The 26,137-nt window shown below is 41.6% G+C and overlaps 1 protein-coding gene across 3 annotated transcripts in view; it reads left to right on the top strand.

Annotated features, from left to right (window-relative positions):
- epha4l (eph receptor A4, like) overlaps positions 1-26,137 on the top strand; it is a 130,716-nt gene that overhangs the window by 54,204 nt on the left and 50,375 nt on the right. For all 3 annotated transcript variants that reach the window (XM_055225778.1, XM_055225779.1, XM_033976868.2), the window contains exon 5: positions 10,659-10,994. In XM_055225778.1, coding sequence (XP_055081753.1) covers positions 10,659-10,994 — 336 coding nt within the window. The remainder of the gene's footprint in view (positions 1-10,658; positions 10,995-26,137) is intronic.

Here is a 26,137-nt window from a genome sequence, read left to right as displayed (position 1 = left end):
TCCTATGTACTTCCCATGTACTATCCAAGTATTTCCCATGCTCAAGTACACGGGGGAAAAAAATCACGTACCCAGCCCTTAATTATATACATGTTTTTTCATAAAATTCACTATTCTGACCTTATCTTGCCCATGTAAATCGCCCATAGTGTTGTTATTATTCAGATTTGTCAAATGTAACCATGATTTCAACTTGGAAACAGGGTTAAACTTGCATTTCATTCGCCTTCTTTACACCGTTCCAGAAAACAACTCCCTCTCCGAACCAGGTGCATACAGGGAAACGTTAACCGCTCGTTTTCTAAAGTGGCTAAGGAAAAGTCCCATACCACAAACAGAGCCTCTGGAGACATGTTTTGGTCTCCTGTCTCAGTCAATAATGTGTTTTGCTGAGTGACGACTCCATTGTAGCCCAACAGAATATTTAAACCCAACACCAGAGAGCCAAAGGAGCTTAACAGATGTTTGGGTGGTTGAGATTACTCTGTGACACTGGTTAAATATTATGAATTTATTTTATATTTTTATTACGGTTTGGAAGTACGACAAGAGCAACATCGCCCAGTTCTGTGTTTTTGGAAATATCGACCTATGTAGTTTTAAAGTTTCAAAAGATTAAGCTCAGAAACTATAAATGAAGTGAAGTTGTAATTTTGGCCGTTAGCTCAAATTAGGGCCTGTATAAAGGTGCATTATGTGACTTTATATGCCGTTGCTTTGTCTGGAATGTTCCACAGTATGGTATTGAACATCCATTTTGCATTTACATGTATTTTCATTGCTAAAAATACCTTGAAAAACACGCACACTTGCCTCTCCACAGATCTGACATGTGACAGCATCGTTGTTAGCTGCTTGTCTCCATGGAAACAGAAGGCTTTTATACATTCTTAGATCAAATAGCAACGCTCTAAATGCCTTTTTGTTTAATCATGATTTGTAATATTTTGTTGTTACCTAGATAAGTGTAATTTAAGATGTTCACGTTTAGATTTTTAAAGCTATTTTCAAGGCCTGGCATGAGAACGAGACCCATCCCATTTGAGTTATCGCAAAAATCCAGATCCAGATATGAATAATAATTGCTTGGAGCAGACCAGGGCCCTCGTGTATCAGATTACCACAGGGTTTAATGGAGGCTTGTTAATCAGAGCTGCTTTAGACTACGGCTGCTGCTAGCAACAGCTGTCAAAGCGTATTACCCCAATGGTTTAGCCCAGCGCTCTATATCCATCTCCACTATAGCGTAAGTATGGGCTCAAGACTCCCAACTCTCCCAGCGACCCTTGGCTCCCCCCCCGTCAGCCACGTGACCTTTGAACTCTGAACCCTGAACCTGTCTGTCGTCCGCTGTTTTCCTTCCATGTGCGCTTTTTCCTGCTAGCGTTCGGCCACATGCTAAAGCTAGGTAATTACCACTGTCACTCAAATGGACGCAATCATTTTTTTTTTTTTTTGGGGGGGGGGGACTCGCAAAGTTGTTTCCTGTTTGGCTTTGAAAAGGGGTCGTGTTACGGTTCGAGATGTGGATTAGAGATAACTTTGCTTATAAAAACACGGGAATGTTAGTTTAGTCAATAGTTTGGCTGCTTTGGGAGTTGTAGGGTTTTATGGAGCGAAAGAACTAACGAAAAGATACGGATCACGCCACGTTTTTACCCCTAGACGATTATTTTTTTGTGTTGTGTTTTAGTACACTACTGGGGCCTAATTGGTCTACTTATATAGTATTGGAATTAACCGATAAACATTAATGGCCTATACTCCAGCTAGCTACTCCTGACCACCCACTGCTCCTAACAGTTTGCAGTTTGGGTCAAATTATGGTTCTTTTTCATGGTCATTTTTCCATGTAATTACGTAACATTTATTTTGCTGAGTGCAGATGTATTGTAAATGAAAGCTCTTTAGGTCGAACTGAGGCTGCATCTATTTATTAAGTGTTTTTATTGTCCGAGAACCAGGAAGTAAAAATGTTGCGCTGCCAGCAGGGTTGTTGTTAGCACTGGCATGATTCCCAACGATTCCCAATGATTCCCAACGATTCCCAACGATTCCCAACTCCGCTCTGTCCTCTGAAAGTTGTGAAAAGTGCTTAAAAACTCATCACTGTGAATAATTAGAATGCTGATAATGCATTAGAGAAGTGAGTTTTTTCAAAGTTTTTTTTTTTTTTATTAACTACTTGGGGCGACAGTAGCCTCTGGTTCGAATCTCGCGCTCTACATAACGAGATCCACTGACCCACAGGTTGATGGTGCGAGTCCAGCTCCCACAGATGAATGCTCTTGTCGTGTCCTTGTTATATTGCAGAAAAAAAAAGTAAATAACTACTCTACTCCTATACTACTACTATAACTGTATTTTATATTCAAATCCTCATAGTAGCCAGACTTCGCTTTGTTGAAAAAGTATTTAGTATTTGAAGTATTTAGTAAAGTTATTTCACTTTTTTTCTTTACTACAGAATTCCATACATTTTGCTTAATTTATTTGGTGTCTTCCACTTGTATTAAATGTACAAAGTAGTAAACATAAAGTAAAAAAAAATAACAGTGAATGAGAGAGTGTGTCTAAAATGTATATGTTTTCCTCCCCAGAAACAGATCATGATAATATCTCGAATGTAATTTTACCCAAGTGCAACTGCCTATGGTCCGTTACCTCTGTCCAAACCAATTGTGTCTGTCTTAAAAGCGTGAAAAACAGAACTAGTTTGCAGTGGTCCAAAGTTATTCCTCACTAGCCTTATGCGTTCAAAACATCCTAATTATTCACCGTGATGAGTTTATAAGCACGTTTCACAACTCTTAGAGACCCGAGATAAGTTTTGCCGTGAAGGTAGGATAGACTAGCATGCTAACACACAGCACTTCCTGATTATCGTACAATAAAATGCTTCAGATAGTTCACCTCAGACTTATTTTGACCTTAAGAGCTGCTTATACAATATATCTGTACTGCTCAAACACAGGGTAAAAATCCGCTCCCGTTCCCATAAACATACAATGAATATATTTGAACTAGGAGTTTTGAGTTGCTTGTTTAAAATGCATTTGTAGTTAGGCAAAAGTACTATATAAAGTAGTTTGTATATAGTCCGTAGACTGTGTAGGAGCAGACACCCACGGGAGCGGCTGACTCAGAGTCGAGGTTGTAAAAAAGTTATATCCTCCATTTTGGGGTTACTTCGGCCTCTTGATGTGATTCTCAGATTTTCTCAGTTTTCTTAGCACTGGTTCGAAGAAATAAACGAGCGGCAGAGCGGCTGGAGAAAGTGCTATGTCTTTTCAACTCCCATTATAATAAAATAGAGTGTTAAAAATCAACGATATATATATAGGCACATGTTTGGTTGTGTTTTGTTCACAGCTTGTTGTAGAACTGGTTTAGACGTGGTATGAACTGGTTTTAGAATGGTTTTAGTCTTAGTTAGGGTTGTCAAAAGCATCGAAAATCAGCAGTATCGATACTAAAAAAGTCCCATTGGCAGGACAGAAATTAAACTTTCCTTAATAACTTTAGAATGATCTTGAGCTGTACCAGAACAAGTGTAAGACCAAGAGTGTTTTTTATTATCATTGTGGTATCGGAATCGTTATTGAGCACCAAGTATCGAGCACCAAGTATCGAGCATCACGTATCGAGCATCACGGATCGAGCATCAAGTATCGAGCATCAAGAATCGAGTCCATTCCTTAGTATCAAAATCAAGTTCAAAATTTAGTAGTTCAGTTCTTATTTATGTAATTTCTTTGGCCATTGCTTTGCCTGGAATGTTCCAAAGTATGGCATTAAAATCATGACACACCATAGTCACATCGTTCACCTTTAGAAAAAAATATTATAGCGCTTGTTAAGACCTGGTTTAGTTCTAGTTTAGACCCTGAATTAGACCTGTTTTAGTCCATCTACACTCTACCCGTGGCTTCCGCAATGATGAAAAACTGGGACTGTTGCCGTAGCGATTAATAAATAAATAAATGAATACTAAACAAATGACAGACGTGGAGAACTCTTTAGCTCAAACTTTCGGTCCCTGCAGATTCCACACAGCGGGTTTTTGTTTTGGTGCATTTTAAGTCGCCTGATTAGCCGTTAGCTCGTAGCACTCCCTTTTTGTAGCTCTCTCTGGGTTAATTACAGCTTGTCATTCAGAGCCGAAGTTTCTCCCACGCTCCCCTGCTCCCCGCAGAGCACAGGCAGACGCAGGTAGACCCTAAATCCAGACTAATGTATAAATAATGTGTACAAGCAAATGGGAGAGAGGGGACAGACGTTTTTCATATGTGTTCTTAGACATTCTCTCAGTTTTACGAGGTTGTTGGACTTAAAGCTGCCCTATGGAACTTTTCTGGTTGAGTGTGACTGTTGGACGTTCCATGACATGGCAACGTGACCCAGAAAAGTTGCAGTCACCTTTTTCCATTTATTCATTTTGTGTCAACTGAATACATCCATTGGTTTTAGAGCATAGACTGTATGTAAATGGATGTCGCTAACCTGCTAGCGCGTTCCAGGCTCCATCAACTCTGGCTCCAGTTCAGTTTCTATTGAAAAACTCTGGCCTCTCTCTCTGTAACTGCTGCTGTCAGGCTCTTAAATGTCCGTTTTAACCCGCTCGACATGAACCTGGTATTTTTATTTCACTATTGTGTCCGTAAACCAAGATATGAACATTAATAACAAACAAATCACGCGCCTTCTTTCTCCGATGTCGCTCCCGTTAGCGTTAGCAACAGGTCCAACGTTGCCCCTATATAATCTCATCGCCCCTCGATCAGCTTCATTTGACTGGAGCTGAACGCTATGGATGACGTCGCACTCGCTTAGTCCACTTCTTTACACTGTCTATGTTTCAGAGTGATGAAAAATTAGCACTGTTGCCGTAGAGACAAGCGGCTGGCGTTGCTAATTAGTCTAGGCTATAAACACTGACACCCGCATCAGATTGCTCGGTTGTTAATCTATGTTTGTCGTATCTGTCCCTATTCAAGTGAACAATATATCATGAATTAACTACTGATTCAAAAGTCCTCAAAATGGCGTCCATAAATGGGTAGCTGTCACCCATGAATACAGTTTAGATCAATTTAAAAGTCTAATTTGCTTGGATCAGCATCTATTGGGATGAAATACAACTAATCTGTTTCTATTTAAATCAAGGACTGGAGTTTGCAAAGTAATATGAAATCAAGTGATATTTGAACCGGATATCTTCTGATTAGCAGGTAAACGCTTAACCCACAGTGTCACCGCTGGCCCAGATAACAATCCATTGTCTGCTACCATAAAATTATATGATCCTATTAAATGGATTAGTTCCCATGGTAACAAATAAACACATTGTTGGAGGTTATTGCGCTTGTACTGTTAAAGAGTCAGTAAATAGTTTTCATTAGGGCCGAGCGGGGCATCCAGGGTGCTTATGGGTGGAGGCGTGCGGCGTGCTCGCGGGTGGGGGCATTCACCGAGCCTCGGGGCCAAAGGCTGTAAAGATAATGCAATAATTGAACTATAAAGGTGCAGCGGAGAGGCTTATGAGGAAAGTACCTGGATTTAAAACAAGGAAGGGAATGTATAATGTAATGGGAATTTTGGGATTAATTCATAAATAAGAACTAAGAGGATAGTAAGGGATTTTTTAAAAACTGTACAATTCCCAATAGTGATGGAGAGCCAAGTTTAATTGCAACTGAATAGATATTGCAAGTGGTCATACTTTTATATATAGCACTTTTTGACTTCAAGACACATCAAGGAACCACTCACCCACTCACAAATGCATTTAGAGCTGGAGCGGGATTCGAACCACCAACCTTTGGATCAGTGGACAAATGCTCTACCATTGTACCTGTGTATTTTTTTTTTTTTTTTTAAATAAATAAATTCAGTAAAATCCATTACTTAATTTAAAGGTGCACGATGTATTTTATTTATTTATTTATTTATTTTTATTTTTATTTTTATTTTTATTTTTATTTTTATTTTTATTTTTATTTTTATTTTTATTTTTATTTTTTAATTTTTTTGTGAAGGGTACGCCACCAGCTCGTCTCTCATTTCTATGTATTTTTCAACAATATAAAACACATTCTATTGATTAAATACAACATAAGTTAATGCCATATTGCAAAGTTATGGTGTCTCCATGGAAACGTCATCAGAAAACTTACATAGTGCACCTTTAAATGCAGTTATTTTGGTTATATAATGTCCTAATATATAGCGAAACCGTAACCAGTTTAATGATGTGGATTAAGTTGAAATGTAAAAATATTTCAATGTAAAACTGTATTTGGTGGTCTTTTTGTCCTTCACTGTAAGGTTTGATTTGGAGAGACGATGTGTCCTGACGATGCGTTCTCGTTCTTACTCAGGCCTCAGTAATAATTCAGAGGTCTATTTTTACAGTGTAGGTTTGAGCAGGATTTTGGCTTCACTTAACGAAGACCCCGCGCATCACATGACCTCGTTTACAGTGAACTCTCCTCTCTATATGTGTGAATGTAACTGGACTAAACAGGACTAAATCAAGTCTAGACCAGGGTGAAATGAGGTAAACCAGGACTAAAGCAGGACTAAAGCAGGACTTAACTAGGACTAAACTAGGGCTAAACTAGGGCTAAACCAGGACTAAACCAGGGCTAAAGCAGGACTATACCAGGGCTAAACCAGGACTAAACTAGGGCTAAACCAGGGCTAAACCAGGACTAAACCAGGGTTAAACCAGGACTAAACCAGTGCTAAACCAGGACTAAACCAGGACTAAACCAGGGCTAAACTAGGGCTAAACCAGGACTAAACTAGGGCTAAATCAGGACTAAACCAGGACTAAACTAGGGTTAAACCAGGACTAAACCAGGACTTAACCAGGACTAAACTAGGGTTAAACCAGGACTAAACCAGGGTTAAACAAGGGCTAAACCAAGACTAAACCAAAATTAAACCAAGGCTAAACCAGGACTAAACCAGGACTAAACCAGGACTAAACTAGGGCTAAACCTGGGCTAAACCAGGATTAAACTAGGACTAAATCAGGACTAAACCAGGACTAAACCAGGGCTAAACCAGGATTTAACCAGGACTAAACTAGGGCTAAACCAGAACTAAACCAGGACTAAATTAGGTCGAGACCAAAGCTAAATGAGGTAAACCAGGATTAAACCAGGACCAGGGCCAAATCAAGACTAAATCAGAACTAAACCAGGACTAAACAAAAAGGGTTAATCAATGGCTAAACCAGGGCTAAATTAGGTCTAAACTAGGACTAAACCAGGACTAAATAACCAGGAGAAAGTGAACCGAAGGATCAGGACTAAAAAAGGGCCAAAGCAGGGCTAAACTAGGACTAAACCCGGAGTAAACTTGGACTAAATCAGGACTAAACCCGTTCTTTGCACACTCTTAACTAAACAGGGTTATTGTTGGGTTAAACCAGGACTAAACCAGAACTAAACCAGATCTAAACCAGAAATAACCCAAAACTAAACTTTAAACGGGTCCAAACAAACCCTTATATTCCCCCTGTCAACAAACTCTAAAATGTCCAACTTGGAGTAACTGTGAGGATGCATCATGGATACTTTTTTGCATCTATCAATAACATAGTGTCCCGGGACGACCACTCTGCCCCTCCCATTTCTCCGTCGCCTCCGGTAACGCCGTGAAATCACTCATCGTCGCCGCCCTCCTCCAAAAATAACTGATAATTAATTTCCGTTAAGGGATGATTTTCGTTTTTCATTTTTCACCGAGCATCGATCGCTCTCGGGCAGCTCGCGTGTGCGTCATTAGTCAGGAAGAGCAAGGGCCGAGCGAGCAAGAGATAACAGGAGGGGAGGGAGAGAGAGAGAGAGAGAGATGGAGAGATGGAGAGATGGAGAGATGGAGAAAGAGAGTTAAGTCAATTACATTATGTTTGAAAGAAATGCAGAACCAAACACGTTCATTACAATAAAGACAGAAATTTGAATAGATGCAACGCTGTGATATACCAGGTCTGTTACAGGACTAAATGAGGTCTATATCAGGACCAAACCAGGACTAAATGAGGTCTATATCAGGACCAAACCAGGACTAAATGATGTCTATATCAAGACCAAACCAGGACTAAATGAGGTCTACATCAGGACCAAACCAGGACTAAATGAGGTCTATATCAGGACCAAACCAGGACTAAATGAGGTCTATATCAGGACCAAACCAGGACTAAATGAGGTCTATATCAGGACCAAACCAGGACTAAATGAGGTCTATATCAGGACCAAACCAGGACTAAATGAGGTCTATATCAGGACCAAACCAGGACTAAATGAGGTCTACATCAGGACCAAACCAGGACTAAATGAGGTCTATATCAGGACCAAACCAGGACTAAATGAGGTCTATATCAGGACCAAACCAGGACTAAATGAGGTCTATATCAGGACCAAACCAGGACTAAATGAGGTCTACATTAAGACCAAACCAGGACTAAATGAGGTCTATATCAGGACCAAACCAGGACTAAATGAGGTCTATATCAGGACCAAACCAGGACTAAATGAGGTCTATATCAAGACCAAACCAGGACTAAATGAGGTCTATATCAAGACCAAACCAGGACTAAATGAGGTCTATATCAAGACCAAACCAGGACTAAATGAGGTCTATATCAAGACCAAACCAGGACTAAATGAGGTCTATATCAGGACCAAACCAGGACTAAATGATGTCTATATCAAGACCAAACCAGGACTAAATGAGGTCTACATCAGGACCAAACCAGGACTAAATGAGGTCTACATCAGGACCAAACCAGGACTAAATGATGTCTATATCAAGACCAAACCAGGACTAAATGAGGTCTACATCAGGACCAAACCAGGACTAAATGAGGTCTATATCAGGACCAAACCAGGACTAAATGAGGTCTATATCAGGACCAAACCAGGACTAAATGAGGTCTATATCAGGACCAAACCAGGACTAAATGAGGTCTATATCAAGACCAAACCAGGACTAAATGAGGTCTACATCAGGACCAAACCAGGACTAAATGAGGTCTACATCAGGACCAAACCAGGACTAAATGAGGTCTATATCAGGACCAAACCAGGACTAAATGAGGTCTATATCAGGACCAAACCAGGACTAAATGAGGTCTATATCAGGACCAAACCAGGACTAAATGAGGTCTACATCAGGACCAAACCAGGACTAAATGAGGTCTACATCAGGACCAAACCAGGACTAAATGAGGTCTACATCAGGACCAAACCAGGACTAAATGAGGTCTACATGAGAACTAAACCAGGTCTAAATGAGGTCTCCATCAGGACTAAACCAGGACTAAATGAGGTCTACATCAGGACTAAATGAGGTCTACATCAGGACTAAACCAGGACTAAATGAGGTCTATATCAGGACCAAACCAGGACTAAATGAGGTCTATATCAGGACCAAACCAGGACTAAATGAGGTCTCCATCAGGACTAAACCAGGACTAAATGAGGTCTACATCAGGACTAAATGAGGTCTACATCAGGACTAAACCAGGAATAAATGAGGTCTATATCAAGACCAAACCAGGACTAAATGAGGTCTATATCAAGACCAAACCAGGACTAAATGAGGTCTACATCAAGACCAAACCAGGACTAAATGAGGTCTATATCAAGACCAAACCAGGACTAAATGAGGTCTATATCAAGACCAAACCAGGACTAAATGAGGTCTACATCAGGACTAAACCAGGACTAAATGAGGTCTACATCCGGACTAAACGAGGACTAAATGAGGTCTACATCCGGACTAAACGAGGACTAAATGAGGTCTACATCCACTAAACCAGGACTAAACCGATCTTAAATGAAGACTAAATCAGGACTGAACCATGACTACACCAGTACTCACTATGTTTACATACAAGCGAGGAAAACCTGATAACCGGTCTAGTTCCCAGTAACACATCCGGATAAGTCCATGTGTACAGTCCGATGCCTGACTTTAGAATGGGAATCTGCCATCTTATTGAGTTACATTTATCATTCCGAATTAAAGGAGGAAACCGGATCCACCCTCTCAGTAACGAGCAGCACATAGCTTTCAAAGTGGTATGCTAGTATGACAAACTGTATATAGAAATGTACAGAGGGAGTGTGACGCCACCCACAGCGACTCCAGCCATATGAAGCAAATCAAGGCTAGCAGTTATAGCGGCTAATTTGGAGTTTGCGGCCAAGAGCAACATTTTGGAAATCTGAGCACGCGTCTCGTAGAAACCAAAGAGCCAATCAGGAGCGAGGTTGTTGAAGGTTTGAAGGTTTGACAGAAGGCAGGCGCTTAGCAACAACTTATCAATCAAACATGTTGCTAACGTTAGTGGAAGTAAAGAAGGCAGCTCAATGGTTTGTTATTAATGGTCATATCTTGATGTAGGGACAAAATAGTGAAATAAAAATGCCAGAATCATGTAGAGCAGGTTAATATGAACATTTTGAGGTCAGGATGACAAGTTTGACAGCAGCAGTTACAGAGAGACTTCCTGTTTGGAACGTGGCGGCTGGCGGATTAGCTATATCCATTTATATATACAGTTTTATACAAAGAGCGGACTCTCGATTGCGATGAATTTTACAGCCATACTTACAATTTTCTTATTTTCTTTCCCTTAGGTCCTCCCACTGCTCCGCTCCACCTGATCTCCAATGTGAACGAGACGTCGGTGAACCTGGAGTGGTCGGCGCCGCGGAGCTCGGGGGGCAGACAGGACCTGAGCTATAACGTCGTGTGTAAGCGTTGTGGGGCGGAGGGACGCCGCTGCCTGCCCTGCGGTAGCGGAGTGACCTTCAGCCCCCAGCAGCTCAGCCTCCGCTCCACCCGCGTCGCCATCACCGAGCTCCAAGCCCACACCAACTACACCTTCGAAGTGTGGGCGGTCAACGGCGTGTCCCCGCAGAGTCCCGGGCCCGAGCAGGCTGTGTCTGTCACCGTGACGACCAACCAGGCGGGTGAGTGGAGGTTACGGAAAACAAAACAACTGAATCTGATGTCGTTAACATTCCCTGGGGCGTGTGATGCTAATTAAAGGCACTACTCTTAGACTTTAATGCAAGCTTTATGTTAAAACAGTCCGATGAGAAAGAGCTGACTTAGTTGGAATTACAACAGTTGAGCTGATTTGTGCGTCACAGTTCTGCCTGTTTTCATGTTTATCCCCAGCTCCGTGTCCCAGCGTGTTCTGGTCCTTTTTTTTTTGCTACCTCCATGTTTTTCCCTGCAGCTGTTGTTCATTTCGTTATCAGCTCAAAGTAGCCTACGGCCGTGTCCCAATTCGATGGTTGCACACTTTGTTGGGTGCATTTGAAGGGCACTTACGCAACTTCCGGCATAACATGGCCTGTCTCAATTCAATGCACCCGACGAACACGAACGAAGCGTGCGTTCCGAGCACACTTTGCGCACTGTTATATCCCATCATATTGTCTTAAAGTTATGTAATCCTAGCTACGATTGAGGAGAAATCACCTAGAACGTTATGTTTACCTATGATATTCAAAAGGAAAGATGAATTCCTTACTTCATCCAGTCTAAACAGAAATAACCACCTGCGACGCCGATACTTCGACTCTTCTTCAATTAACTAATAAAGAATTAAAAATAAAACTAATTATTTCGGAATTCATTTTAAACATGTAGCTCATTAGTCGGTGGCTGTCACGGTTGCTGGGCGATGTAAGCGACGTAACGTAAACGCACCGACAGTGTTGGTCTTTGCGGCTGACGGAGGCTGCACGAAGGAGTACCCTTCGTCGGCTGCGTACTTCGAACGGTATTTCAAAGTGTGCATCCGTCGAATACATACTCCCTCTGTTCATTCGGTTGTTGCTAGATTGTTGATCAGTCAAGAAAGACACTCAAGCTCTGTATTTGGACTATTCTGTCGTTTCCATTTCTGCAGTCCTGAATCTGCATTAATCCCGGTTTGAGGGACTTGTTTTGGAGTTTATTTTCCCATATTGATTCCCCAAAGTAGAAGAGATTTTAGTTCATATTAAATCAGATATTCTTTTCTTTTTTGTCATATTAAGAATTACTTGTTTGAAGGACACACTCAAACAGGTTACAGATTTATTAAGGCTACCTGTGTGATATTGTGCCGTTAAACAAGCCCCTCTCAGACAACATCAGTCACGAGCTAGCTAGCGTTTGCCAACAGTTTTTCAGTCACTCTCACCTTTTTGTTGAAACTAAAACACCTAAACTGGACCATGAACACTCGGATTGATCACAGGCTCTTGAAAATGTGTTGGTTAAATCAATTTTCTCTTTTTTCTTGGGTTTTCTTACAACTTTTTTGGGCAGTGTTTGCTAACGTGTGCATTGCGTTTCCACGGTAACATCCCACCGTAGAGATAGATGTGGAACAGACGCAGTTTGATGTCAATGCAAAGTATCAGTATGTTGAAGAGAAAAGTACATTATAATTAACCAAACTTTCTTCTGTTACTGTAAAATAAAGCGGTTTTCATTTCGTTTTCTTACTTTTGCATACATTCCCTGCACAGATTGGTGGTGAGTGGGGGTTACTGTATAAGCGTAAATCATCATAGAAGTTTTGATATCCACGGTGACGAAAAACGCTGACTGTTGCCATAGCGATGAACAATTTAAAACAAAGTACTATATCTATGGATGGGAAAAACTGCTCAAAATGTTGAATATAAAGAAGAAGGTGATCCCCGGGAATAGTAATGTAGCGAAGACACGTTTTAGACTGTGGACCTTTGGACTGGGAGCTCTGCATACTTGTCTCACTCTAATATTGAACCATGACAGACAAACAGCTGTCTGGGGGAGTCACATTCTCATCTGAGTGGAGAAAACCGTCTGTCCCTGGTTATTGCTTCCTCATGGTTCTCATCTAACATAATGCCCTTTCAAATCCACATCAGTCAGTCTTTTTGTTCTTTCTCCCGTCACAAAAATACACTGTACGGACTAAACAAAATGTCAGATTTAAAGCGTTTAACCATATGAAGCTGCATATATAACTGGACTTAGCTAACGTGCTAGCCGCTGCGTTCCAAATAGGAAGTGATGCATTCTGTTGACTCTGGCTCCAATTCACTTTACATTGAAAATTGCCACCTCTCTTTCTGTAACTGCTGCAGTGCGCCTCATTTTGGTCTTAAAATGTTCATATGAACCCGCTCTACATGATCCTGGTGTTTTTATTTCACCGTTTTGTCCGTAAATCAAGATATGAACGTTAATAACAGGCAAATCAGGCGCCTTCTTTTCCAGAGGTTGCTCCCGCTAGCGTTAGCAACAGGTTTGATTGACAGTCGCTAAGCGCGCTCACTCCCTGCTAAACCATTGATGTGAGCAAAAAGGGGCGTTACCTTCAACAGCCTCACTCCGGATTGGCTGTTTGGTTGCTACGATACCCGTGGTCGGAATTCCAATTATGGAACTGTGCGCCAAATTGGCCCCTGTAACTAGATGCGTGAATGAAACAAAACACAACTCCAGGTGTGTTTTTGAGGAAGTAACAACATTCTGACATGGATTAAAGCTCACAAGAGTCCATTTTGCGTTATATAGGCACTTTAAATGTGGATTTGTCTAGAATTATTGATCGTAACAGCGCAAAATAAAAAGTGTAGTGCTGTTTTGTGTAGTGATGTGTAGTGTTCACACATCGTCCAGCCATTCTTTTCAAATATTCGATTTGTTTTAGCCAGGACAGTCTAGTTTAAATGCCAGTCGTTGATCACAGAAATTGGGAAGAAAAATGTTTGGGGTTGTTCTTAGAAAAACAAACCTGTCTCTACTTTGACGGTTTAAAATGCCTCCATTTCTTCTCCTGTGTGTGGCACTGCTCCTCACTCTCCCACCAACTCTGAAACATCCATCTGAAACGGCCTGACCCTGGGCTGATAAATCAATCCTCTGTGTTCTTAAAGTGCTCGGACCGCCTCCCATTCAGGATACGGACTGTTCCCAGGCATGGAAACGAGGGATAAAAAGAGTGATAAAAGATGACAAAAAGAAGACACTCAGAAGCCACCCACGAGCAGAGCTGTAAAGAGGAGAGAGAGAGGGAAGAGGGAAGGAGGGGGACGAGAGAGAGGAGGGAGGGAGAGAGAGAGAGGGGAGAGAGAGGAGAGGGGGGGAAAGATAGAGAGGAGATAGAGGAGAGAGGTAAAGGGGGAGAGTGGGGGGATTGAATGGAGGAAGAGAGAGGGAAGAGAGAGGGAGGGAAGAGGGAGGGAGGGAAGAAAGAGAGTGGAGAGGGGGAAGAGAGAGGGGAGAGGGAAGAGAGAGAGAGTTGAGAGGGAAGAGGGGGTAGAGAGAGGGAAGAGGGAGGGAAGAGGGGAAAGAGAGAGAGGGGAGGAGAGGAAAGGGGAAGAGTAAAGAGAGGGGGAAAATTGAAGGGAGCAAGAGAGAGAAGAGAGGGAAGGGGGGAAAGGAATGAGAAAAGGGTGGAGGGGGGAAGAGGGAGAGGGAAGGAGGGAGGGGAGAGGGGAGGAGAAAGAGAAGGGGGACAGGAGAGAGAGACGAAAGGAGAGAGAAGAAGGAGAGGAGAGAAATTGGGGCGGGGAGAGAGGAAAGAGAAGAGAGAAGGAGGGAAGGGAGGAGAGAATGTTGAAGAGAGATGAGGCAAGGAAGAGAGGTAGGAGAGAGAGGAGGAGAAAGAGAGGGGAGAGAGAAGGGGAGGAAAGGGAGAAGGGAAGGAGGGAGAGGAGGGAGAGAAGGACAAAGGGGAGAGGAGGAGAAAGAGTGGAGAGACTTTTGAGGAGAGATAAGACGAGGGAGAGAGGGGAGGAGAGAGCAGCAGTGTTGTAAAAGTCATTAAACAAGTGAACACTAAACAGATAAATGACCAAACAACAAAACTCTGGAGAGGCTCTAAGAATCTGAACAGAGCGAGTGTCGAGTTTAAATAAATCTTCCAGCAAACATTTTATAGAAAAAACAAAAATATAAAATATGCTGCAGCTTTGCTTTATATAATCAGTCGATATTTTGAACTAAAGAGAAAGATAAAACTAAAATGGAACAAACATATATGCAAATGAGTCACGTCCCTAGATATAATAATACATTTTAAAAAGTAATTTAAAACACATTGCAAACACAGATAAAAGCCTCCATTTTCACAACGCAAAACTCCAAACCGTTCTAGATTAAAGCTGCACTATGTAACGTTTCTGGAGGAGGGCTGATGTTATTTATTTGCTTAGAATGTACCATGGTATGACATTATAATTGTTTAACTCCATGGTGACAAGATATTTTTAACTATCTGAATGAAAGATGGATAAATTTTATACAATACTGTGAAATATTTTATGGAAACCAACTTCTTAGGACAGAAAATTACATAATATGTCTTTAAGGTATGGTACTAAAACTTACAGTACTCAAGCAAAACTACTTATACTTCTTCTAAAAGTACAATATTACGCCGAATTGACTCTTGTGAGCTTTAAGTCGTGTTATAATGTTGTTACCTCCTCAAAAACAGACCTGGAGTTGTGTTTTGTTTCATTCACATATGTTTAAGTAACTCTTTATTATTAGTTTTTGTATATCTCCAATGCTCAAAATGCTCTGTTCCACCTTATGATGTCATGAAGTGGTAGATTTCAAGTTAACATCTGCGTTTTTACCTTTAGTTCAATAGAGTTTGGCAATACCAGGGCTGAAATCATCCAAATGATTCTAGTGAAGTTGTGTGGAGTTTAAAAATACAGTGGGGCACTTCCTGTATCACCACATGATGACATCACAAGGTGGAACAGATTGTTTTGTTTTTGAGAGAAGAACTCAGCCTAAATATGCAGGATTTGTGTGTTAAACATGTGTGAATGAAACAAAACACAACTCCAGGTCTGTTTGCGACGAGGAAACGACCTTCTAACAGTGTAATACGTGCCCTTTAAGCTACTCGAGTACATGTAACTGTACCTACCCTCGTCTTGAGTCTGTATTCACGCCGTGTGTTCCAACAGTAATCAGAGCATCACGGTGTATTTGTAATGAAGCCTCGCAGATCAATAGCACTCATCTCATTCATTAGCTTCAGTGCTAAATATACCAGGCTCTTGGCCCCTGCTCCCTTCCAAGGCTGCCTCCTCTTCTCGTGGCTAATTACGCAAATCCCAGTGAAATATTGCACAAAATCACTTCTTCTCCTTCCCTCCGCAGCGAATCCATCATCAGGAGAAGTCGGCGCCGGAATTATCCCAGCGCTAATAAACATGTTTAGACACTCACCGAAAATAATCCAAATATCAGTGCGGAAATAGAGGTTAGCTCCCGAGGTGGTCTAAATATGTCGCTAATATGTTTTGGGGAAAAACAAATCAATATTTAGCAGTGACTGACAATATAAAGCATAAAAATAAAAGTAAAGCTGCGCTGTGGAATCTTTCTGGTGCAAGGTCTGCTACCTGCTGTCTCCATGGAGATCTTATTGCTTTGATATATATATTTTGGTTGTTATGTTAGCTAAAATAGAAAAAAAAAAAAAAGTTCTACCTGTAGTTTAGACCTCTACAGACACATTTACACTTTCACAGTTGTAATACTTCTCAAATTGTATTAATTTTTGTCTAAAATCACACAAGTCAAGTCCGATTTATGTATAAACTACATTTAAACACGACCACAGCTGCCCAAAGTACTGCACAATACAACTGTTCTGCTCAGCTCATGTTAAAAGCCGGTGCAAACAAATGAGTTTTCAACAAAGATTTTAAAATATTTAAAGATTGAGCTGTTTTAATACCCAAAGGAAGATTGTTCCAGAGTCTGGGACCAGCTACAGCAAAAGCCTGGTCCCCTCTAGTTTTTAGCCGGGACCTTGGAACGTCCAAAATCATCTGTTCTGCTGATCTCAACGTTCTACTGGGAACATGGACAGACAGAAGCTCAGAGAGACAGGGAGGGGCCAACCCATGGAGACATTTAAAAAACATCATCAAAATCTTAAAGTCAATCCTGAAGCTGACAGGGAGCCAGTATTGAAAAACATGTATTCTTATTGGGAGTGAGCATGGCTGCCTCTCCACAGACCTGACTTGTAATTTGGCTGGTGCTTCATTGGCATCTGTTAACTCACAGAATCAAGTTGAAGCCATATTTAAATACAAAAAAATACAGTTGAAACTAGAATCATACGAGGAAAACTAAAATCTTGGATCATTTTTGTCATCAACTTACTGCTTAAAAGGGCAGGACCAAATTTAAAGCCATAATATGCAACTTTTAGCCAAAAAAAATAGACTAAAGCAAGGCATGTTTTCATTTATTTACTTACTTTTGGTTGTGTTAGCAGTGGAAAATATCGGAAAACTTGCATCACGGACGACAGTAGCTCAGTCGGATGTTTGTAAACTGATCTGAAGGTTGGCGGTTCGAATCCCGCTCTCGACGTAAACATCGTTGGTTGGCGGTGCGATTCCAGCAGCATTCCCACAGTTGAACGCTGTCATTGTGCGTGAATGTGTGAGCGCTTTGAGTGACTTGAAGTTGGAAAATCGCTTCAAAAAATGACTCTTTTTTTTGTTGTACCATCCTTTTCTGTGAGCGAGCTTGCATCTCCACAAACCTTACTCTTATATGGCCTTGTTTCCGTAGCGACATTGTTCCTTTGGCTAGAATCTTCCACAATATAGCAAGATAAGTGTCCAGAGTATGGCTTAAACTTTCTATTTCCATGGATTCAAGCGGGTGACGTGCCACCTCCAGAAAGCTACACACTGTACCTTTAACACCTCAATATTTCTCAAATTAATTTTCATTTTCGAACCTGTCCCCGTATGGCCCACCGTATGTTTTTACAAATGGCCTGACTGCTTTCACACTTGCGCTGGTGAGAAAAATGTGCTCGTCTGAAGGTTCACCATACTTTTGCTGAGGCGCACAATCTAAACAATGTCCTCTGTGTGCGTCAATGTGTGCGTGTGTGTGCGTGCGTGGGGCCGAATAGCTGTCGTCTTATTGGATTTCTTGTCGCTAATGCCTTGGTCGGGGCTTTGCGAGGTTGAGTTTCAGAGGCTGGTAATCCCAACCCGTCATCTGCGCCTGTCTCTCTGTGTAGATCCAGACAGGACATTACACTTTCATTGTGTTAGATTTATTAGGATTTATACGCCGTTGAAAATAGGCCCCCGCTCATACCGTCACCAGAGCGGACTTCGCTACAGGAGGTCACGTTTGGGTTAGCGAGACACAGAGAAAAATTTTTGGTTTTTCTTTTGTTTTTTTTACAATTAGCTCGAAATATTTCAAAAAGTCACGTGTTGATTAAAAAAAAAAAACAACTGTTTATATAAAAGGACATAGCTAACCTGCTCGCCGCCGGCTCTATCGACTCCAATTCACTTTCTATTGAAAAACTGTCACCCCTCCCTCTCATTTTGGTCTTAAAATGTTCATATTAACCCGCTCTACGTGATCCTGGTGTTTTTATTTCATCATTTTGTCCGTAAATCAAGATATGAAAAAGACAAATCAGGCGTCTTCTTTCTTTCTTCGAGGTCACTCCCGCTAGCGTTAGCAACAGGTTTAATTGACAGTGTTGCTAAGCGCCTGCTCCCTGCTAAACCAACGGTGCAGACGAGAAAGGGTGTTACCTTCGAGAGCCTCACTCCTGATTGGCTCTTTGGTTGCTATGATACTCTCGATCAGGATTCCAAATATGGAACTCGGCTCCAAATTGGCCGCTATAACCGCTAGCCTCGACGAGCTTCATTTGACGCTATGGGTGATGTCACACTCCACTTCTTTATACAGTTTATGGTAAAAACTAAATGTCTGTAACTTTTTTTTCTTCTTCTCTTCTTTCTTTTATTCTGAGTGCGCTTGCATCTCCACAAACCTGACTCAGATGTTGCTCCTTTAGCATAATCTTCCACAGTATCACATCAAACGTAGTTGTCTCCATGGAAAATGTTCCAAATTAATTACATGTATATTTAGGTGACTTTTTTGATTTTTATTTATTTTTTTAATTTTATTTATTTATTTAAAAAGTGGACAATGCACATTAATAAACATTACAAAAAAAAAAAAATGTAAATGTGCCCGAGTTAGCTGACTAGAGCTAATTTTCATCGGTTGTCCCCAGGCCAGATGTATCAAGGCAACCTACAATTAACATTGATTTTAGTTAATGCATTGCACAAATTTAACTTTTTTAAATAATAGTCAGGGGAGTAGACAGCAGGGGACAAAGGGGTGTGTTGTCCCGGGTCCCAGAGTCTTACGGGCCCAGAATTGAACCCACATCCTATGAATTTATATTAGCTTCTTGCCCTGAGCCCCCAAATTGCTGTTAACGCCCCTGGTTATAGTGTATTTGTGCATTAATATCAAATAAAAGTAGCTTAAAGTCATTCAAATGCACGTGCTAGCTCTATAATCTCACAAATGGACGGCAAAAGTGCTTTCACATTTCGTTCGGTCATACAGAGAACACGCCCGGGTTGAAAGAGGGACATTAAAATAAAAAATGACTAAATAGGGTTACGTATACACGGCTCTTTGACCGCGGCGGAGGTCAGATTCCCATAAGGACGAACCCCAGTGTCGTAAATCTGGACCAGTGTAATGACCTTTGACCTGGAGAGGAGTGGAGGTGGGAGGAGGTCCGAGCTCGGGTCTGACCTCCGCTGTAAATAACGGGATTGTTTTCTCATGGGTTATTGTTTAAGAAGTTAGAATCAGACTTTAAAACACATGTGTCAAACTCAAGGCCCGGGGGCCAAATGCGGCCCGCCGTATCATTTTATGTGGCCCACGACAAAGTAAATTTAAATGTATGTCAATTTATCAGGAGTTACGCATTTACACAGACATATTTTTTATATCTTTCCAAATTTGAGACGAACCATTTTGCTGATGTGGCCCTCGGTGAAATTGAGTTTGACGCCCCGGCTTTAAACGCTAGAAGTAAAGTTGAGTATTATAAGGTATGTTTGTTCATTTATTATAAGTTAGGACAAATCGAGTTCAGTATGTGGACGTTTGAAGCTGTTTTACACCATAGTTTTGGGTGTTTTAATCCGAAAACCAAGTGATACATTGGTAAATAAATAAAAATCAACAGGAAAGCATCAAAACACAGTACAGAAAATTCACATTATAAGGGTAATGTTGATCAAAACCAGCACTACCCAACTCTTTCCTGGCTTTATGATCAGGACTAAACATGAACTAAACCAGGTCTAACCCAGGACTAAACAGAAATAAATTAATTAACACCTAGCCAGGACGAGGACCACGCAAGATCCAAACCAACATCTGTTTTTTACCGTCTTAAACAACGTTAAAAACCAGAGCTAGTTCATTTCAAACAGTTTGCCGTCCAAAGTTATTCCTCACTTACCTTTTTGCATTCAGAACATCCTAATTATTCACAGGGATGAGTTTATAAGCACTTTTCACAACTTTCAGAAGCCGGAGCGGAGTTTTGTCGCGACGGTAAAGCTAACAACAACTAACATGCTAACACACACTTCCTGATTATCGGACTATAAATGCTTTCTAATTAGTTGCAAACAGCGCCAGTGGTGGAAGAAGTATTAAATTTTGCTTCTTAACTAAAAGTATAGATACAGGAGCGAGAAAAAAATACTCAAGTAAAAGTAGAAGTATGACATAAAAAAGTCTACTGAAGTAAAAGTACTAAAATACGCCTGTAAAAGAGTTTGAGGTCTGATAAAACTTCAAATGTAATGATTTTGATTACGATTTTTGCTGAATTTTTATCAACCAAAAAATGTAATCTTTAGCAGTTTTTGTGTGTATATTTTTGTTTACTAAATTATGAACATGTAAAAAAAAAAAAATAATAAAATAAATAAAAAAAATCTGACTTTACAGCAGGTCTCATACAATAATAAAAAATACTAATACTTTAACTTTTCGGTCCTGTTCAAAAATGTTGTGGAGTAGAAAATACAGATACTGCTCTCAAACGTAGTGAAGTAAAAGTAATAAGTATCAAAATGCACTTAAATAGTACAGATACCTACAATGAATATTTAAATACAGTACTTTCATTACTACTTTCATTCCTTTGACGTATTTTCACCTTAACAGCGGCGTATACAGACACATTTTACTCAAACACACGGGAAAACTGTGTACAGGGCCTTAAATGATTCACATCTAGGAGTTAAACTTGTAAAACGACTTTGTAGACACCGCAGTCCCTCCAGATGTAAAACGTTTATGTTGTGACACCAAACTCTTGAATTGCGCGTGACCAGATTTTAAGACGATGTGTCAAACTTTCCATTTCTGCAGCAGATTTTCAGCATGTGGACGTCTGTCAGTTGTGTATCCACGCAAAGGGAAGACAGATCTGCTATCGGGGAGCCATTTTCTCCAAATTCACCTCAGAACAGCTTCCTCCTGGACGGCGTTTTGGCGGCTGCGAGATCAAGTCGCTCCAATCTGGCAACCGGGCCTCAATCTGGCAACCACATGTGCTCCCAGGCCCTCGTCTCCCATTTTACATCCAACTTGTAATCGAGCGCACAGTCGAGGCAGAGCTACAGCTGCAACAGGACCAGGAAAAAAAATGTATTTTACAAACAAAACCTATGCAGCTAAAAAAAAAAGGGATGGAGAGACAGAGGGAGAGAGAAATGGAGAGGATGAAGAGGAGAGAGGGAGGAGAGACGGGTGGAGACGGAGAGAAGGGGGTTTAGTTAAGTGATGGCGATGGAGAGAATGAAAGAGAGAATGAGAGGATGGGGTAGAAGAGTGAGAGAGGGAGAAGAGAAGGGTGAAGAGAAGGAGAGAAGGGGGTTTAGTTAAGTCATGGAGATAGAGAGAAAGAAGAATGAAAGGATGGATAGAGGAGTGAGAGAGAGGGAGGAGAGAAAGGTGGAGAGAGAGAAGGGGGTTTAGTTAAGTGATGGAGGTAGAGAGAAAGAAAGAGAAAATGAGAGGATGGGGTAGAAGAGTGAGAGAGTGAGGAGAGAGAAGGATGAAGAGAGGGAGAGAACGGGGTTTAGTTGAGAAATAGAAAAGGGATGGAGAGACAGAGGGAAAGAGAAATGGAGAGAATGAAGAGGAGAGAGGGAGGAGAGACGGGTGGAGACGGAGAGAAGGGGGTTTAGTTAAGTGATGGCGATGGAGAGAATGAAAGAGAGAATAAGAGGATGGGGTAGAGGAGTGGGAAAGAGAAAGAGGGAGGACAACAAAAGGAGGAGAGGGAGAGAAGAGGGTTTAGTTAAGTGATGAGGTAGAGAAAAAGAAAGAGAGAATGAGAGGATGAGGTAGAAGAGTGAGAGAGGGAGAAGAGAAGGGTGAAGAGAGGGAGAGAAAGGGGTTTAGTTAAGTCATGGAGATAGAGAGAAAGAAGAATGAAAGGATGGATAGAGGAGTGAGAGGGAGAGGGAGGAGAGAAAGGTGGAGAGGGAGAGAAGGGGGTTTAGTTAAGTGTGATGGAGAGAAAGAAAGAGAGAGTGAGAGAATAGGGTAGAGGAGTGGGAAAGAGAAAGAGGGAGGACAAAAGGAGGAGAGGGTGAGAAGAGGGTTTAGTTAAGTGGTGGAGATAAAGAAAGAATGAAAATGATGGGTAGAGGAGTGAGAGGGAGGGAGGAAAGGTGGAGAGGGAGAGAAGGGGGTTTAGTTAAGTGATGGAGGTAGAGAAAAAGAAAGGGAGAATGAGAGGATGAGGTAGAAAAGTGAGAGGGAGAAGAGAAGGGTGAAGAGACGGAGAGAAGGGGGTTTAGTTAAGTGATGGTGATGGAGAGAATGAAAGAGAATGAGAGGATGGGGTAGAGGAGTGAGAGAGAGGGAGGGGAGAAAGGTGGAGAGGGAGAGAAGGGGGTTTAGTTAAGTGCGATGGAGAGAAAGAAAGAGAGATTAAGAGGATGGGTAGAGGAGTGAGAGAGTGAGGAAAGAAAAATGGAGGGAAAGAGGTAGGGTTAGTTAGAAAAGTGATAGAGAGAGAAAGAAAGAATGAGAGATGATGGGGTAGATGAGAGAGAGAGAAGGGGTGGTAAAGGAGAAAGAGATGGAGAGAGAGAGAGGGTGGTGAAGGAGAGAGAAATGGAGAGAGAGAGGAAGTGGTAAAGGAGAGAGATGGAGAGAGAAGGGGGCAGAGAGAATGGTGAAGAGGGAGAAAGGGGGGTTGGTTAGAAAAGTGATAGAGAGAGAGAAAGAAAGAGAATGAGAGAGGATGGGGTAGAGGAGCGCGAGAGAGAGAGCAGAGAAAGGGGCATAGTTAGAAAAGTGATAGAGAAAGAAAGAAAGAATAAGAGATGATGGGAAGAGAGAGAGGAATGGGAGAAAAGTGGAGAGGGAGGTTGGTTGTTAGAAAAGTGATAGAGAAAAAGAGAGTGAGAGAGGGGGGAGTAGAATAGAAGAGGGATGGAGAGAGAAGAGAGAAAGCTGGATAGACAGAGAGGTGGAGTTAGTTAGAAAAGTGATGAGAGAAAGAAAGACAAAATGAGAAAGGATGGAGTAGAAGAGCAAGAGAGAGAGAGAAAGTTAGTTAGTTAGAAAAGGGATAGAGAGATAGAATGAGGGAAAAAGAGAGAATGAGATCATGAGAATGGGGTAATGGAGAGAGAAAGAGAAGAGATAAATGGGAGAGGGATAGAAGAAGAGAAAAAAATGGCAGACGCTTAAAAAAGGGAGTAGTTGGAAAGATAAGATAAAAAGATAGAGGAAGAGGAGAAGAGAGGGAGAGGAAGGGTGGCAGAGAGAGAGAGAGAAAGTAGAGGTAGAGTGAAGTTGGATTAAAAAAGAAGAAGAGTTGAATGAAAGAGAATGAGAGATGGCAGTAGAAAAGAACGAGAGAGAGAAAGAGAAAGGAAGGCTTGGAGTCCCTGCCCCCTCAGATACGCAAACAAAAATACATGAAAATATATTAGTACTTTTTTTATTTCTCATCCAAAGTTGAGTAAGAAACGGGGGCCTGTCTGAGGAGGTGCCGCTCAGTCTGGGCCGTGGTTGTGAGTCGCAGCCCCAGGTAACTCCATTGTAATTGGGATTTTAGGCTTAGTCCTGCATAAAAAATGATAGGTCAGGCTGGTATCATCTTTCTGGCTATAAGCGTTACAAAATGACTTTCTTTGGCCGTGTTCTTCCCCCGGAGAGAAAGAAACGTTATTAGTCATGAGCTGGACTAAACCCGGAAAATGGAAGGGAAAAAGGAACGGTTCTAGGGCTAAACATGGAGTCAACAGCGGAGCAAATCAGGAGCAAAATGTGAGCTGGGGTTAAACCAGGTCTAAACCAGGTCTGAATCAGGTCTAAGTCAGGATTAAACCAGGACTGAAGCAGGACTGAACCAGGTCTGAACCAGGTCTATTCCAGGTCTAAACCAGGTCTAAACCAGGTCTAAACCAGGTCTGAATCAGGACTAAACCAGGACTGAACCAGGTCTAAACCAGGTCTAAACCAGGTCTGAATCAGGTCTAAATCAGGACTAAACCAGGACTGAACCAGGTCTAAACTAATTCTGAACCAGGACTGAACCAAGACTGAACCAGGTCCAAACCACATTTGAATCAGGTCTAAATCAGGACTGAACCAGGTCTAAACCAGGTCTAAACCAGGTCTGAACCAGGTCTGAATCAGGTCTAAATCAGGACTAAACCAGGACTGAACTAGGTCTAAACTAAGTCTAAACCAGGACTGAACCAGGTCTGAACCAGGACTGAACCAGGTCTAAACTAGGTCTGAACAAGGTCTGAACCAGGTCTGAACAAGGTCTAAATCAGGTCCAAACCAGGTCTAAATCAGGACTAAACCAGGTCTGAACCAGGTCGGAACCAGGTCAAAACCAGGTTCAAACCAGGTCTAAACCAGGTCCAAACTAGGTCTAAACCAGATCTAAAGGGCGAACCAAGAACCTTGCCAACTATGTCATTTAACCAAGACTAAACCAGGACAAATGCCTTCAGCCTGGTCAAATGGAGATTTTAAGCAGCACTGTGTAACTTTGTGACATGATTGCATGGAAATAGAAAGTTAAAACCATACTTTGGAACATTCTCCATGGGAGATAGATACGTTTTGTGTCATTCTGTGAAGGCTTATAGACAGTGAAACAGTATTTCCATGGAAACAAGCGGGAAAAGGCCTCCAAACCAAGTAAGAATAAGGTTTGTGGAGACGCAAGCCTGCTCAGAGTAAGAACACAATTATTTTCAGTGCAATAAAAACACCCGAAATTAAAAAGAATGAAAACAAAAAAAAACATGCTTTTAGTTTAATTGATTTTTGGGCAGAGAAGTTACACTATGGGGCTTTAAATGTCACGTATAAGTGAAGGATAAAACACAATTGCATTCAGGACTACACCAGGATTAAAACTGAAACATTTCTCGAAATCGTTTGAGTCTCGTCTGGAAATCCGTCATCTTTGTCCTCACTTGGGCCCAGGGAAAAATAAAACGCAACCGGAGACGACCAACACGATTAAACAGCCATATCTGTCATCTTTGGGGGAGTGATGGATGGGCCCCGTGCCCCTAGAGACTTGACCCAGGACGGACTCTCTCTCCCGGGTTGCCATGGCTCTGCGATTGGCTCTACCCTCCAGCTAAGATTGATCGAAACAAAAGGTTCCTATCTAATTGTTTAACAGAGAAGCAACACTTTAAGCCAGCAGGATGACACAACCTCCAGTTTAATCTATTTATGAAAAGATGTGTGCAACCCCATCCGTCTCCACCTCCATCCAAACCACCCACCCCTCACCTCGCGGTAACTCTACCCCCGACGAGAGCTGGGATTCCTGGGTGCGTTTGAACTCGATCCCCCTCTTCTGAAAGCTACACTGCAAAAAGCTTAAATTGAAATTACGTGAATTAAGAAGGTTTTAGCTTGATTTGCGTAAAGTTATTCGGCAGTGGAGCAACACTTTTTTGCGTTTGTTACACTTAAAGTCACTGTGGCGGATTTTTTTTTAAATCAGTGATGGGCCGTGCGTTTCACCCTTGGGCCTCAGCGACATCCCACTTACACATTACAACATCACCTCAGTACAGGCTCGTCAAGCAACACGTCATTTCAGGAGCATTTAAAACTGAAAAGCACACATTACGTTCACAATTCAGAGTAGGAAACTAAGTTCACAGACACTGTCAAAAAATTAAAATGAGATTTA

The sequence above is a fragment of the Periophthalmus magnuspinnatus genome, chromosome 13 (genome assembly GCF_009829125.3).
Source record: "Periophthalmus magnuspinnatus isolate fPerMag1 chromosome 13, fPerMag1.2.pri, whole genome shotgun sequence".
In the NCBI taxonomy this organism is placed as follows: domain Eukaryota; kingdom Metazoa; phylum Chordata; class Actinopteri; order Gobiiformes; family Gobiidae; genus Periophthalmus; species Periophthalmus magnuspinnatus.
This window is presented reverse-complemented; position numbering and strand designations above follow the sequence as displayed.